The sequence below is a fragment of the Limulus polyphemus genome, unplaced genomic scaffold, assembly GCF_000517525.1.
Source record: "Limulus polyphemus unplaced genomic scaffold, Limulus_polyphemus-2.1.2 Scaffold774, whole genome shotgun sequence".
In the NCBI taxonomy this organism is placed as follows: Eukaryota; Metazoa; Arthropoda; class Merostomata; order Xiphosura; family Limulidae; genus Limulus; species Limulus polyphemus.
This window is the reverse complement of record NW_013666384.1, coordinates 23950-40707: the sequence shown is the minus strand read 5'-3', so window position 1 is coordinate 40707 and position 16758 is coordinate 23950. Positions and strand designations below refer to the sequence as shown.

Genomic DNA, 16758 nt, shown 5'->3' with positions numbered 1-16758 from the left:
ATAAGACCCAAGCTGAGACAGGTATTCAATTTTCCATTTTCTTAAGAACTACAGAGAGACAGGAGTAAAAATGTGAAGTGCAATCAACAATTTCTACTGCTCTTTTACAAAGAGTATCTGATATTTTCTGATCCAGAAGTTTTAAGCAAACAAGATCTGAAGGAAAAAAAGGAGGACATTGTGAAAGTAACGACTGAGCTGAAGGATCTGTCAAATCTGAGTCTATATGAAGTTGTTCAGAATGACACATTGTAAATAAGTTGGTTTAAAAGCCCCACCTCACCTAATGTTAGGCCACTCAAAAAGGTAGAAAGTTAAAAGCAGACATAGCAGGCATTAACTGAGAAATAGACAATGAAGGTAAGACAGGCAAATATTGCTTACTGGTCATCTTACTGGATGACAACCTGAAGGAAAATGAGATGTTAAAATCCTAATCAACAACTGTTGGCATATTTCTTCTGAATGGGAAATCAGTTTGGGTGAAACATCTACAAAGACAATGCAGTATGAATGGCTCAAATGTGTTGGTCAATGAGGGATGTTAATGCAAATAAGAGCTGCAGGCAGACTTTGTGATTAAGGCCTCCAAAAAAAGTTGCAGACATTCTGAAATTGTTGGAAATACTTGCATCACATTAATGGTGACTTCCAAGTTCACTGCAGCAAAGTTAACAGTTGACTGTCAACAAAAAAATCAGGATTACAGCAAGAAAGCAGAAATTATATACATCTTCCTCAAGAAAGAGCAATCAATAATGTGGAAGGTGGGAGAGCGGAAAACTATGGGTAAGTTGATATAAGCTCTTTATTGTGTCAAGGACATTCAGAACTTTAGTCACATGTTTGAACATGAAAGCAACTCAGCAATGAAAGGCTTATATTTCATAGTAAGTGTGACTGTTTTGAATATGTTTACTATTTTACCAGCTTATTGTGGTAATTTTTTATAATTCCCAAGAAAACTTTCAATGAAAAGTGTAACAAAAGAACTTTTCCCATTCATTAGCAGGTATGTCATTATGTGTTTTACTCATTATCAGACAATGTAAGTGGTTGAATATTACATGTATATTGCAGAACTCATTTTCAAATTTACACAGTGGTACTTGTCACTTTTTATGTACCATCTATATGTAATATGTTTAATAAAATTTCAGCTTGCACTTTTCTAATGTATTCAGAATAAAATGCACTTAAGGTTTTAAAACATGTATTTATTAAAAATTGGTATAAAAATGAAACTTTGGTAAACAGATAACAACTAATATGATGATTCACACAACACTACCAACTCATTTCACACAAAAAAAATAACAATATTAAAAAAATAGGTTGATAGAAACGTTAACTATTAGTACTCTCATGTAACTATTGTTTTATTGCTGCATTCTGTATAAAAACAGTGAATATTCCAATAAATTAACATTACTTTTAGCTATTATACCTTAACACAAACATGTACTCATAGCTGTAGAATATGTAAGCAATAGTAATATTGAAATCTATACAATAGAATGTTTGAATTTTTAGTATGTAAATACTCTCACTGTTTACTAAAGTATTAATGAAAATATTTTGTATACACTCAAATATTTTATTACCTTCACGCATGAAAACATTTATATTTACGAAAACTGTCTTATGATTTCTGTATCAGAAATACTATACTGAACTAGTAATTGTGTAGATGAAGAAAGTCTCAAATCAAGATAAATTATAGTGTGCAGGGCAGAAAACCAATGATAGGTCAAAGTGAAAGACCAAGTGGATGACACACATACACAGATGGCCAGTGATTATTAATTTCACAAGTGACTACCTTTTGAAAACAGTTTCAGGGGTAAAACAATATACCATCTTACCTAACGTTGAAATTATAAAACAGGTCATTCACTGGTAACACAATGCATTAGGAAACAAAGCAGTTCTCATATTCATAACACACACACTATTAGGAAGCAAAATAAAAGCAATGCAAACATTCATGACAAAAGTTCATATAAATTTCAATGAATATGTGTTTTGTAAACTATATGACTGGAAATCACTTTAAAACTATGCCATAATTTACTGGTTCACTAAATTCCAGATATTCGATTACCTCAACTGCAATGATAAATATTCTGTTCAAAAATACATATTCATATTCACAACACTGTACCAACTCAACTAAGATAGTAAACATTACTAAAGTGCATTTGCTATAAAAGTATACATTAATTAGTTAATGTTAAAGATGTTCAGTGATCAGTCACCAAAACTACCTACCACTAAAATAACCAATATTTGCCAAACAACATACTATACATCAGATTCTTATACAACTATCCAAAAATACAAGCAATTAAACACTTAAAAAATGTACTTTTATGTTGAAAATACTGAATGATAAAACAAATTTACAACTACCATACCAAAATTACTTGACATACATACAACATTAATATTGCTATGACTGAGTTTTATTGCTCATACTTGTAACATTGGACTTTTACTTTAGACAAATGAAAACAATGTAATAAATTTATAAATCAAAGCATTCTGAAAAACTCATAATTTCTAGTTAGTTTTTTTTTCAATTTCATGTAAATATTCTATTACAAATGTAAATAAATCTTCAAATAAGCCAGATAAAGCTACATAACAACACAACTGAATTAAAACCTGATTAAAATATCTTGTACACTACCAAGTAGATTGTAAATTATCTCACTGAAGATATATAACTATAGAAATTATGAGTTGCAAAGTAAACATAACTTACTGTATGTTCAGTGTTACATGCATGTAAGGTTATGGGTAGAACATATATAAATTAACAACTGTTTCAGTTTACCACATGGAAGTGTAAAAACATTTTTACAACTAGATCTTTGCTATTGTGGTTTTTGTACACATTCTTAAATCTAATAAAACTGGATAAGTAGATAAGAAAGAGAATTAAAAGTATCAAAAAAGCTGCTATTTTTTATATGTCACCATAAAAAAAAATGCACTCTTGTGCTTACCAGGGATAGAAATAATGAAATAAAATAACATTCACTCAAAGGAAACTGTCAGGAAAATTACATTCCCCCATAAAAAGTTGCATTTCTTCAAGAGTTGTTTTTTCATTTAATCCATGCAATATGCTCACTTTCACTGGTCATAACTAAAAGAATATGGATGGACCATGCATTCTTGATTGGGAAAGCCAACTGAAAAGATGAAATTCATCAAGCAAAGTTAATTTCCTTTGGAATGTAACATTCTGATACCATCTTACACTTATGCAGCATACAAATAAGTAACTCATGTCAAATGACCACTGTATTCTTCTCTAAACTGTATTATCATGTTTAATATTGTCGGTTAACATCACCATTAAGCTACCTTGTTTCAGCTGATTATTTTGGGATTTTATTAAGAGTAGTTCTTTTAAAGAGTCAGTCAAAAAAGTTTTACATTATTATTTTTTTCGGGAAAATTAGTTGTTAAGGAATGAAAACCACAAGAAAAACAAAGCCCTGGTAAACTAACAGTGGCAAATTCACTGAATGTCAAAAAACACCAGACTATACTGTAAGTCAAGTTAAAACACAATGTAAAAATTAAACACTACTTTGTTAAAAAATCTTAAAACAAAATTTATTCTTTAAATCCCACGATGTTTTTCTTAGGAATATTATTTAGTATATAAATCTGTGTCAACCAATTTTATGTACATCCTTGAAATGAAAACATAGTTATATATTGATGAATCAAGAAAACTTAAAATACACATGAAAGCTACTATTAAAAGAAAACAAAAACAAAGAACATACCCAAATAGTTCAATTTTAAAAATTTATACAAATTACCTAATGGATCTTGTCTAACAAGACTTACACGATAAATTGTATACAAACAGTATGGCTTATCACACAAGTAAAAAGTCTGAATGCATGGAACACTGTACACTGTTTTGGTCATACTTCTTGTAATTCTGTTTTTTTAGTCTTTTTAACTCTACAAAGTTATGATGGTGTCATCACTCATGTTTTTATTATTAATCATTTCTTCAGGGAACTTGCAACCTGTATGATCTCTAATCTCATCTTCTTCACCTTGCTCATCATCACTTATTTGGTAGTTGTTGGAGGGTTGAGAGCCCTGTGATTGATGAGATAATCGATCAAAAGCACTACGTGAAGAGATGGGATTACCAGTTTGACTGGTGGGTCTGATGGTAATTATTAGATTGGAAGAGTTAGCTACCATCATATCTGTAACTTGATCTAAAGTTTTTCCTGCCACTTCAATTCCATTCACTTCCAACACTTCATCATTCACAGCTAAAAGCCCTGTACTTTCTGCCAGACCACCAGGAACCAAACGGGAGATGAAAATCCCTGGGACTTTTTCTAGGCCATAAGAAGTAACATGCACACTAGTTCCATCACGAATGTAGAATCCTAAAGGTCTGTCAGAACCATGTTTAACCAGCCGAACTCTACGACAGGTTTCAGGCACTACATCAACATCAATAATAGAAGAAACTTGGCGAAAGTCCTCTGGAAGACTGATGGATATTTGGGAGCGAGACCTAGGTGTAGAGGGAAGTAAATACTGACTAAGGAAGTTCTTCTTCTTGTTAGACATACCATAACCATTCAAACGTTCCAAGGTATCTCCTGTTTAAAAAAAAAAAGAAAAAATAATCACTTTAGAAAATCTACCTACATGTACCACAGTCTTAAACAGTGTATGTATGAAGAAACATTAAAATAAAATAAGAAACAAATTCTGCATGATCTGTTCAACCTACAAGATAGATTCACACAACAATTAAGCTACTTATTTTTCAATTCATAAGAAATATGTGTATCTACATATTGCTAATGTTTAATAATGGATTTGTCTTTTGCTTGTAAAACTACCATCTATTAAGAATTCCAAAATATGTGTTTAGGAAATTAATGAATTTTTTTACCAAAGAATCTCGTTTTGTTTGACAATAATCCCTATGGTCATATTGATGGGCTCTAGATTCTTTGCTTTAATGAAAAACAATGGTTAGATGTGTGACTACCATATTTTCAACCAGTACACTATAATTGGTATGAAGTATTACTTTTACTAAACGGATTCTGGCCATGTCCATCAATTCCAAACTATTTACATAATGAATACAAATTATTCAATCCAATGTATGATACTAGCAAGATCATAAACTTTGTATTTTTTTTTAAGAATATTAAATCATAATTATTATAATAACTTCAAGTGTAAAGTTTTACCATAACAGAACATTTATTGGCTTGCATTTCAACCTTACAAGCAACATAACTATACTGATCTAGGAAAACATAATTAAGATCTTACTTCAACATGCACATAATGTATGAAGCACTTGTGAATTCTTACACAAATAATTTGATAACATCAAGAAATTCTTATACAAAAAACAGCTTTCCTGCCTATTTAATAGATATCTCAGACTATCTGAACAAACAAAACTTCATAACCACCAATTTAAGAAACTCACAAGTTTTCAATAAATTGCTTCAACTGGGAGACTAGTTTATGTATCCTACTTTAAGTGATGTTATTCAACTATGATTCATTTCTCTCTAATCCTTCTACTTATAACAAAATTAGGATTAGTCGGGCTGTGCCTTATGTTTATACAAGTTTTGTATGTTAAAAACCAGTTGTGCACACTTGTTCATAGTGTACTCACACATACAATTAAGATGTATCTTTAAACAAGGATGTTGTCACTTGCAGTATTTTTTTTAGATGCAAGACAATGTATTACAAACGAAAACATGAAATATGACTTATCCTTAAACTTGCTCTTGTTGCAAGCAAGAGTATATCAGATTCACCACGAGTTAAAATATGTTTAAATTAATGCAGTTACTAAATGTTAAAGTGATAGCATGAAAGTAATAGGAGAGCAACCCTGACTTTAATAACATACTGCTCACACACTCATGGGTCATTCAGTTTCAAAAGAAAGTGATGTGTTAGGAAATTGTAACCAGTGCAAAGCCTTACAGGAACAGCTTACTCTCTCTGATTCATGTGCAAACTAGATGGCCTTGTACTAGGTGAAAATCCCAAGTGTCTTGTTGGTGAATGGGTGCCTCACAGGAGATAGAAGAGAGTTACCAGTGGGATTCTGACTATAAATTGTCCAACTAATTCCTTATCTTTTGCTTTTCCTAGCTCCACCATTTGTCACCAGTCTCATTTCCTCTGAATGTTAATGAAAACCTTCCATGTATGCCATTTTCTACTTACTACTTTACTGGAGATTGACAGCATGCCAGTAGAATTGTGCCAGATTTGATATAAAAGCTTCTCTTGCAAAATTGTTAACATTTTCATTTAGCTTTTACTTCAGCATGGCACTTTTGTCTAGGTGATGGTTTCACCATGAAGTTGCTTTGCTTTAAGCCATCAATGAAAACTCTGAGTTTTATGCAGTACTGCCATCTATGTGTAGATCACTGCTTTCATTCGTCCATAGAAAAGCTTGTTTTCTGGTTTCTAGCTTCATCCTTGTATTTCCTGTGAGAAGCTTCAATACTCAACCAGTTCTTGCTGGTGTAGGAATCATCTGTGGCTATTTTGCCAGATGACTGTCCACCATGGTCTTCAGTTAGGTACTCATGGACTTCTTCTGCTTCATCCTTTGTCCAATATCTATATTTTCTGTCTACACTGACTTCCACAGATCCCAGTGGTGCCAGATGTATATTTATTATGGGAGTGTTTGTGATCTAGTGTTGACCAATTATCTAAGTGAGTAGATTTATAGCATCTGTCCTGAGACAACTGTTCACCTGAGGTGTTTTTTAGCTTTGAAATGTTCCAGTTGAAAAGGGCAATGTCTTGATAATGGAATGCAGTCTTTATACTGCAAGACCCTAGTCAAGAATTTGGTTTCTAAGTACTGTAGGTGCTCTGTGATGCTGCTGATGCTTGTAAGGTGTAAGAGGACTAAAGTACACCTTGTGACCAGCCTTAAATATGAGTTTTGTAGTTTTCCAATCTTATCTACTTATGGAACACTCATACTAATCATTGGTATTGTGTATTCCAGAATAAAGTGGACATGTCTTTGGTAGAGCTCCGTTTCCTGCTGGAAATTTCAGTTTATCAATGCCTTTGGCAGCCCTGATTATCATTGCATTCATATGAATGGTAAAGCTTAGTTGTTTTCCAATGGTTATTCCCAGACACTTAGTGTTTCTTCCAGGAGAAAAACAATGCCTGCAAAGGATGGTGATGGTTTGTGCTTATCAGCATGCATGTTGTTGAGTGTGAAGAGCATAGTTGTGGTAGGGTTGATAATCATTCTTGTGTTAGTACATTATTGGCTCACCATGCTAAGTGATGGCTGCATCTACCTTTCAATTTCAGTTTCTGTTGCCTCGGCTGTATACAAGAATATCATTAGAAAATGTTTTTCTTTCACCATTATAATTATCTATGATAACAATAGCAGCAGTTAAATCTGATAGAAACATATTACAGTTACAACCTTCAACGGGATCTTGCCAATGACGTTTTTTTGGATGATGATTTAATGGTCTTTAAGTCCTTGACTCAATGATTGGTTCAAATTCTATATGTACAATAGACAAACAATTATGTTACCAGTGCAAGCTTTTTTCCTTGGATAATAACATGGCCAGGAACCCAGAAAAAGTGGATAGAGAAAGAAAATAGTAAGAAATGGGCCAATCTTTTCTGAATATCTAAGATATGGATGGGACATACATTAGTTTTGTTTAAATATTGGATCTCTTTAGATTGGATAATAGATGTGGCCATACATAATAAAAATTTGCTGCAGTGTGAGCAACTACCTTATTACATTACAGTATAGTATTAAATAGTAACTTCATTAATGTTTTTTGAAATATCACAACTTTTTTAATTGGAAGGTGGAGGTAATAGTTCTGCATAAGTGAATGTTCATTGCAGACGCTTAAAGGGAATGTGCCATATGATAAAGTGAGACCCTTGATCCTCTGTTGAGACTGTTGTTTTGATTGTGCTTATTGTTGCTACTATGATTACCAGTGGCAAAACAAAGAATGGGCGTGATGTTTAGGGAAACTAGTAGTAAATTAATAAATAACAATTTGTAAGCACAAGAAAATATTTTGACATTCTTTCCATTTTATGGGGCTAATTCTTCCATGCTATTACAGAATGTAAATTTCAACACTATGGTAAAGCTTCACTGATCCCTGTTGACAACTGAATGAGCCAGAGTGAGAATACATATTCTTTAGAATTCCCATATACTTGTACCAAGGGCATGTCATAATGGTTCTGCTTGAATGAACATACTGATCAAATTTAGAGTCTGAAATAACTGTCATAGTACTCCATGCACTGTCTTAACTAAATATAAAGAAGCTAGCATATGGTTTGGTATATGCTAGAACAAATCAGTTCAATTGCACTCCACAAATAAATCTTGATAAAAACAGTGTTTGATACTGTATATTAAGTTCTGTTGTCATGCCACGGCCCAAATAGCACAAAGAATTGTCAGTAGAGCAAAGAGTTTGCATAAAAACTTTATGTGATGCTGGTTGGGCTCTCTGACAAATTGCTGCAGACTTGGAATTCTCCCCAAACTCTGTCAAGTACATTCTAGGTCGTGATACCGAGACAGGAAAATTTGAAAACAGGAAAGGAAAAGGCAGAACACCTAGACTCAATGATACTGATGTTAAGTATCTTTGTTTATGCAGCTTTCGGGACAGAAGGAAGACTGTCACTGATCTCACGCATGAGATAAATGACCATGTACCAAATGATAGAAAAGTGTCCAGATCTACAGTATCAAAAAGACTCAACAAGAATGGAATATTTGGTTGTGTAGCAGTTAAAAAACCTTTACGTTGATCTCCAAATATTGTAGAGACTTAAATTTGCTAAAAAGTACAAAAATTGGACTGTTGATGATTGGAAAAGGGTGTTATGGATGGATGAGTCCAAGTTCGAAATATTTGTTCAAAGCGTAGGTTGTATGTGTGGTGGAAGAAAGGTGAAAGATACTTACCTCAACATATAGCACTTACCATAAAGCATGGGGGTGGCAGTGTGATGGTTTTGGAGTATTTTTCTGCTGAGACGACAGGAGATATGTACAAAATAGATGGAATAATGGACCAGTGCAAGTAACATCAGATACTGATCTGTCACGGTATACCCAGTGGTTTACATATTATTGGTAAAGGATTCTATTATCAAGAAGATAACGACCCCAAACACTTATCCAACCTATGCAGAAATTATTTAGCTAAGAAAGAAGGTGCTGGAGTCATTCAAATGATGCAAAGGCCCCCACAGAGCCACGATCTCAAACCAAATGAGCAGATCTGGGACTTGATAGATCAAAAACTTGAGAAATCAAAAGTTACTTTGAAAGAAATTTTATGGGAGTGTATTAGAGACATTTGGAGTAATATCCCAAAGGACAATTTGATTAAATATGCTGCAAAAATGCCTAAAAGACTGTCTGCAGTTATTAAAGCAAAAGGGGGACACACAAAACATTAACTATTTGCTGAACTCTAGGACTTACACTGATGATCTGTTGTACTAAATACAAAGATTAATAAAAAATTTTATGTTTCACCTGTGATTTACGTTCCATTGTTCTTTGAAAGTAGCCTGAAATCTAATTTTTTGACTTTGTCCTAACACTTATGCACAGTACTGTAAACAACTGTTATGACTACCAGATCTTCTTTTAATACTGAGGAAAATACTACTATGTTTAACAAGTATAAAGCACCAGTGGGCTAGCTGATAGAATGCTTATTATATGCAATGCATGTGCAAATAGTATCATGTCTGTGTAATATTATGAAATAATCCTTTAATGAAAATGCTATATGATTACCTGACTCATTGCAAAATTAACATCTGATTGGATCAGATTTCATGGACTCACCCCATGATGATGGAAGCAAAGGATCAATAATTGTATATCGTAACTCCAAATAGAAACGTTGAGACTAGACTACAGGTGTGAGTTACTACTTCATTACATTACAGTATATTCTTAAATAGCTATTTTGTTATTGTTTTTTTTTAACTTCATAAGGCAATGATGTATCTATACTGGAAAGTTCATAAAATCAAAAAGACCATGAAGATGATACAGATATAGAAGTCTATACCACTACTGAATTGGTGGAAAATATGGCAGAAGCATAACTGCTTCAAACTGTGAGACCAATTTATATGACTTACTGTAAATGATGTTAATCAACATCCTAAGATGCTGCAATTCTCTCCCATCTTTCTACTTACAATGGAATCAAGAGTAGGAGGAGTGTTTGCCATAACAGTTAACACAGCAAAACTTGAAGTACAGATGGTACTGTCATGGTCCTTACCACAACAATAATGAAAGACAAAAACTTGTGACAAGAGGTCTTTGAATGTTGATATTTTCCTTACCTGAAAATTGTATTTCAGATAGATACCTTTCTGTACAACTAAGAGCTATTACCTCATGCACAACTGTGTAATTTCCCATGCATGCCACAAACTTCCACTTCTACATGTGTCTATATGTATTACCCCAATCTATGACATAATCATCATAAGGCTGTAGCATGCCACAAACTTCCACTTCTACACGTGTTTATATGTATTACCCCAGTCTATAACATAATCATCATAAGGCTGTAGCCCTTTGCCAATAGGATTGATTGTTTGTTTGGCATTTTTTGGTGCAAAGCAACTAAGCTATCTGCACCAAACAACCAGTAAAAACAGTGAAAGTAAAAATTGCTATAAAATGTAAGAATAAATTGAGTTGAAACTAAACAATGTCAAAAATTCAAGTAAAAAATTTAAATAGAATTAAAAAGGCTAATGGCTTGTAAAAATTAAAAAATACAATCAAGTTGGACAATGTCACCATCGCCAATGACACCATCTAACATCAGGGGTAAACTCGTAGAAAGTATATGTCGAAAATGGTGCCATCACTCTTGGTTGTAACTATGGCACAACAGTAAAATGTGGGCTATTCTGACTTGAGTGTCACAAAGGCTACACATTGATGGGTCAGTACCAGATAAAAAACTTAATACGAGATGTGGAAGTCGTCAACATAGAGCCCGTTTGCAAAAATTAGGAGGAAGTTGTGTAGTGATAGTATCAATCTTGATACTGAAAAGTGTGACACTCTAGACACAGCCCTGAGGGAATTCCTTCTTACGTAAAATAAAGAGAAAGAATCAAACCCACACAGACTTGTAATCTCCTGTTCAGTAAAAAGTTCTGAATAAAAATGGGTAAATGGCCACGCAATATTAGTGGAGGTCCCACAAAATGCTGTACCTCCATATGGTGTTGTAAGCTTTCTGAAGGTCAAAGAACATGGAGATAAGATGTTCTCTCTTGAGGAAGGCTTCCCTAATCAAGGTTTCAAGTCGAATCAGGGTGGGCGAGAGGAAGTTTTGATTTGAGGAACAAAACAAGACGAGTATTAACCCTCCTCTCTAAGACCTTATAGAGACAGCTAGCCAAAACAATTGGACAATAATTAGAACAAATCCTGGGATCCTTCCCAGGCTTAGAGAAAGGGAGGACAATAGGCTGGTGCCAAGCATCAAGAAAAATGTTCTCCTGCCAGATCCAATTGAAAACAACCAGAAGAATAGCAAGAGAGGAAGGAAAGAGATGGTGCAGCATCTCATAGTGAACATCTTCAGATCCGACTGATGAAAGGCAAGTTTGAGTTCCATCAGTGTAAGGGGTCAATTATAGTCATAGAGACGATTGGTCCAAAAGGAAAAAGGTGATAACTCTGCCCGAGAATTGATGGCCAAGAAGGTGGGAGAAGAAACAGAAGTGCTGGATGCATGAGAAAAGCTCTCGCCAAGAGTATTGGCAATGTTCTGTACACCAGCAACTTCCAGGCCATCGGAAAGCAAGATAGAATGGGGATGGGAAGAATACCTCCCACTGACCTTCCGAATCTTGTCCCATATGACTTTGGGACTGGTGGTAAAAAGAGATGCTAGTTGTGAACTTAATCCAAGATCCCTTCTGGCTTTGATGTCTGATCTGTCGAGCATGGGCACGGGTCTGCTGGAAAGTGATGCAGTTAGAAAGAGTGGAATACTTGTGTAAAGTATCCCAGGCCAATTTCTGAGCCTTCCGTGTCTGCTGGAAAGATGGAGACCACCACGAACAAGGATAATGTGGGAAACGTATCGATGTTTTAGGTTTTGGTATAGATTGAACAGCTGCTTGAATGAAGCAATCAGTTTCTGAGCCTTCCGTGTCTGCTGGAAAGATGGAGACCACCACGGACAAGGATAACGTGGGAAACGTATCAATGTTTTAGGTTTTGGTATAGGTTGAACAGCTGCTTGAATGAAGCCATCAGTTTCTGCCTCCACACAGACATTAATAGATGGAAGACTAATGACAGCAGGATCAAGTTCTGAGAGAGATGTGAAAAAGAGCCAGTTGGTCTGGTCCAACTTCCACTGTGACAATCAGGTTGAGTGGCATCGACCACAGCCAATCTCCCTCAAAACAATAGGAAAATGATCACTGCCCCGTGGGTCACTGTCATCCCTCAAAGAAAAGCAAGAGAAAGGTGCAGGGGAGCAGATAGATAGATCAATGGCAGTAAAAGACTGACTAGGTACATGAAAATAAGTATAAGAACCAGTACAGAATAGAGAAACAACCCCTCCCATCAATATCAGCACCACCCCAGAGGGGATTGTATCCATTAAAGTCTCCCAGGATTAAAAATGGAGATGGCAACAGTTCAATGAGAGCACCAAGGTGTGATTAATCATAAGTCTCTCCAGGAGATGGATAGAGAGAACAAAGAGTGATGATAGGACCCAAGGTAACATGGATGGCTATGGCCTCCAAGGGTGTATCGAGTGACATTGACAAAGTGGGCACATGCTGGTTGACCAGCAGTGTAACCTCTCCATGCAATCATTCATCACACAACCTGTCATTCTGGTATAAATAAAACTGCTGAAAGGTGACTGTATTGGCAGGTTTCGGAAATTTCTCTTGTAAAGAAAAACACATGGGATGATAGGAATTGATCAAGGCCTTAATGCCATCCAGATTAAAACAAAAACCTTGACAGTTCCACTGTATCAAAGTGGTCATTCTTACTTAGGTGGAAGAGAATTGGGCAGAGAACCCTTCTGTTTACAAACACGCTGTTTTTCTTCACTAGAAGGAGGTCTCTCAATCTCTATGGATCCTGCCCTTGGTCGAGTGGGCAGATCTCTGTCAATAGACTTATATTCCACCAGCAACTGAGGGTGTGAGCAAATAATCGTTCTGCATCCCAGGATGGACCCAAGCAAACACTGGAACCTGGGGTCGAAGGAGGTGGACCCAGGCAATCACTGGAAGGAATGGTGGGGACAGAGATAGGAGTAGACACTGACTAGTCAACTCTGTTATCCATTGAGGTCAAAAAACTCTTCACATGAATAAAAAAGGGAGACATTGGTCCTAAAGGTTTTTCAGGCGAGTAATGCAAAATCAAAACACAAGGTACAGGAGCAAGATGAGTCAAAGATTGATGATCAGACACTTCAAGGCATGGTCGCTAACAATTAGCTGTTTTTTACAATTTTATTTTAAGGATTTGGGGGATCCATAATGGAATGAATTTAAGGCCAAAGTGGCATGTTGCAGTGCCCTGGACGCCACTCAACCATCAGGATCCTCTCCACAGGTTGCCACGCATGGCAAACATGTGTGTGGATGTTCAGATCCCAGAGGAGGTAATTGAAAATAACGAACCTTCCCTGGGAGGTCACCTCACAACATACAGGAATCCACTTTGATGGGGGGCAACACAACCTCCATGTGTAGTAATACCCATAAAAACAATCACATGACTGTAGGCTCATTCTTGACAAGGCAAATGAAATGCACCAGAATTGGGGAGGAAGGGTTGGGAGTGCTGCAGAGGTAAGCGTCTATTTGAAATACATTTTCAGGTCAAGTAAATGTTAACTTCAGAAATACTACTTACCTCATTGCACCACTAAGAGCGAGAATACCACACTGAAAATGGTGGTGGGGTCAATCCTCATCAGTTACAGAGGAGAGTTCCTTTCTGATATAGAAACAGAAAGGGAAAGCCCATGGGATGTAGCTTCCATGAGACAAGGGGTTGCCTAGTGGAGCATCACCTGGTAGGAGATCATATTCGTCTCATGCAGGGAATACTCTTTGTTTGCCCATTTCTTTTCTTTTTAACTGTAAATGTGGAACAAAGGATATCAGAAAACTCCAATGCTGGTGGTTATCGTCTCCAAGTGGATGAATCATCAGAATGTGTAGTGAAGCTAGGGTTTTAGGACATTCCATCTTGGTCAAATACTTATATCATACAAAAACTATGATAACAAAAGGAGGGAGGATGAACCCTCACCTGCATCCTGAGTCAAATTCAAGTTTCATCCAGATCTCTTACCAGATGGAAGGCACATAAAAATAGCTAAATAACAATTTTTGTGTGCCCCATGATACATCATCTTGTGCTCATGCTCAGATTGTATTGTGGGAACATCATAAAATGTAAAGTCTAGAGGTTTTAATGAACTGGAAACTCAACTTTCCAATATTGACAAGCTAGAATATAAAATTATAACCACCTATCTTTTCTATTTGCTGAGATATTATATCTAAGAAACCCATCACAGTAGCTCTGCCCACCTCTTCCTCTTTTGAAAGTAGTTGCTTACCTACACCTACTTCTCTTTATAACCAATCAAAAGTTAACATTTTCCAAAAGTGAAATTGTATTTCCGATATATAATTACCTCCTCTCACATGTCTTTCTAGACTTGTATTTCCCTCAATCAGCACAAATTTTTGCTCACCACTAGCCTTGTTACTCCCACTTATTACTGCACACTAACATGCAAGTGATCATACAGCAACTCTCCACCAATAGGAGTGCAACACTACCCCTATTGTATATAGTACCTTCTATAATTATACACATGTTAATCACTTTGAGAGTGGCTATAATTAACTACACCAATTCACACTAGAAGTGGGGGAAAATGGGTGGAAAATGTTAAATTCCAATATGATACCTTACCTCTCCTCACAAAAATCTAGAATCGCACATTGAACTGGTGTAAGTCCAGTAAGAAGATGATACCCCTTTAGGAAGCACCCGAAAGGAAGACCATGTGATAAGGAATTAAAAACAATACCCCAATGGGATACAGCACCACTTTAGAGACAGGTATACCTATTTGCCCTTTAGTAATGTGTCACCAAAATGTAAAGGGTAGGAACATGGAGGAGTCTCCCCAAAAACGTAATACAGAAATAATGGGACCCCTGGTGTAAAGTAGCTAAGGCATGACAGACCGTAAATGGAAGTTCAGCCTCAACCAGCACCTGGTGGAATCTGGAATTGTACATAAGGTTCGAGGTAGGAAGAGGAGCTGCCCTACCAAGAACTTGTCTCCACATGTGCGCATCTCCAACAGACCAGAGCCATCACTTCATGGGCTGATAATCATGGTGTTGACCCATTAGAATTCTGCTGCTGCAGTAAGAGCAGTCATAGTCATGACCACCCAAAACTACAAGTGCATAACTCCAAAATTAAAAGAGGAGAGAAGATAAATAAATCATAACTTTCCAAGAAACAGAATGAAAACAGAAAATAAATTAACTAAAGGAGAAATTCACAAAATTAAAAACATCTAATCAGTAGGACTGCTAATTGAGAAGTGATTAGCATGTGCATGATTAGATAGGGCACTAGTTGCATTAGGAGGGTTGCTGCATGATCATTTGCATATTAATATGCAGTAATAAGTGGGAGTAACAAGGCAAGTGGCAAGCAAAAACTTGCACCAATTATAAGGCAGTACAAGTCAAGAAAGCTACTTGTGAATGGAGGTAAGATATTGTATCGAAAGCACTCATTCTGAATTACGTAATCCTGTCAAGGCAATATGCTGATCAGGATGAGATTTTTAAGACCTAAGTACAGTTTTGTTAGGAAGCCCAATAAATTACAGTGGAAATTTTGTAATTCTTTTATTTCCAAATGCATATATAAAACCTATACATATTATCATTTTTTACATCATTCACATCTGAAATTCAATGAGGCTTAGTAAGTATGATACATCAGTACAAAAAGACTTCCTAACATTGTTAGTAGTAGAGGCAGTTGCTGAACCATGTTTTAAAAAATTACTGAAATTTATGAATTTATTTATAAATACTAATAATATATATATATATATACACATACATACATATATATGTAATATAAGGTAACAGAAATGTCACAGTATTTTACAAAATACTGGTATGCTAGTACTAAGACTAACAAAGAGTAAGACATGTACTTTGCAAAGTCCAGTTTTATGCTATGGTAATATGAGCTGAGTATGCACCACATGATTTACAACTTGTGGCAGAATTTAATTAGATATGGTTTAAAGGTCATTAAAACAAAAAAAGACAATAAATATAAATAAATATATATATATATATACTGTTACAAGATTAAACAAATCAATCAACCCTGTAGAGATGGAGAAAATAACAAAACATTTGATATGTATTTAGAAAGTCACAGGTGAAAGGCCACGTCATCTTGTTTGTTGCCTCGCATTCAAAATTTTATTGAACTACTGTTGTCAATAAATTTGGTATCAAACTGTAGATTATAATTCAAATTTTAGAACTATACATTACTCAATT

The 16758-nt window shown here is 35.4% G+C and overlaps 1 protein-coding gene across 2 annotated transcripts in view; it reads right to left on the bottom strand.

Moving 5' to 3' along the window:
- Positions 1 to 1207: 1207 nt before the first annotated feature.
- LOC106460459 (partitioning defective 6 homolog beta-like) overlaps positions 1208 to 16758 on the bottom strand; it is a 38459-nt gene continuing 22908 nt past the window's right edge. The window contains exons 3-4 of one of the 2 annotated variants that reach the window (XR_002610783.1): positions 3871 to 4655; positions 1208 to 3200 (exon numbers count right to left, since the gene is read on the bottom strand). Coding sequence is in view for 1 of the 2 variants with exons in the window: in XM_013920153.2 (XP_013775607.1) it covers positions 3991 to 4655 (665 nt within the window). In the remaining variant the exon portion in view is untranslated. Of the gene's footprint in view, positions 4656 to 16758 lie in introns of both variants that reach the window. The other variant, XM_013920153.2, reaches the window with a different exon arrangement.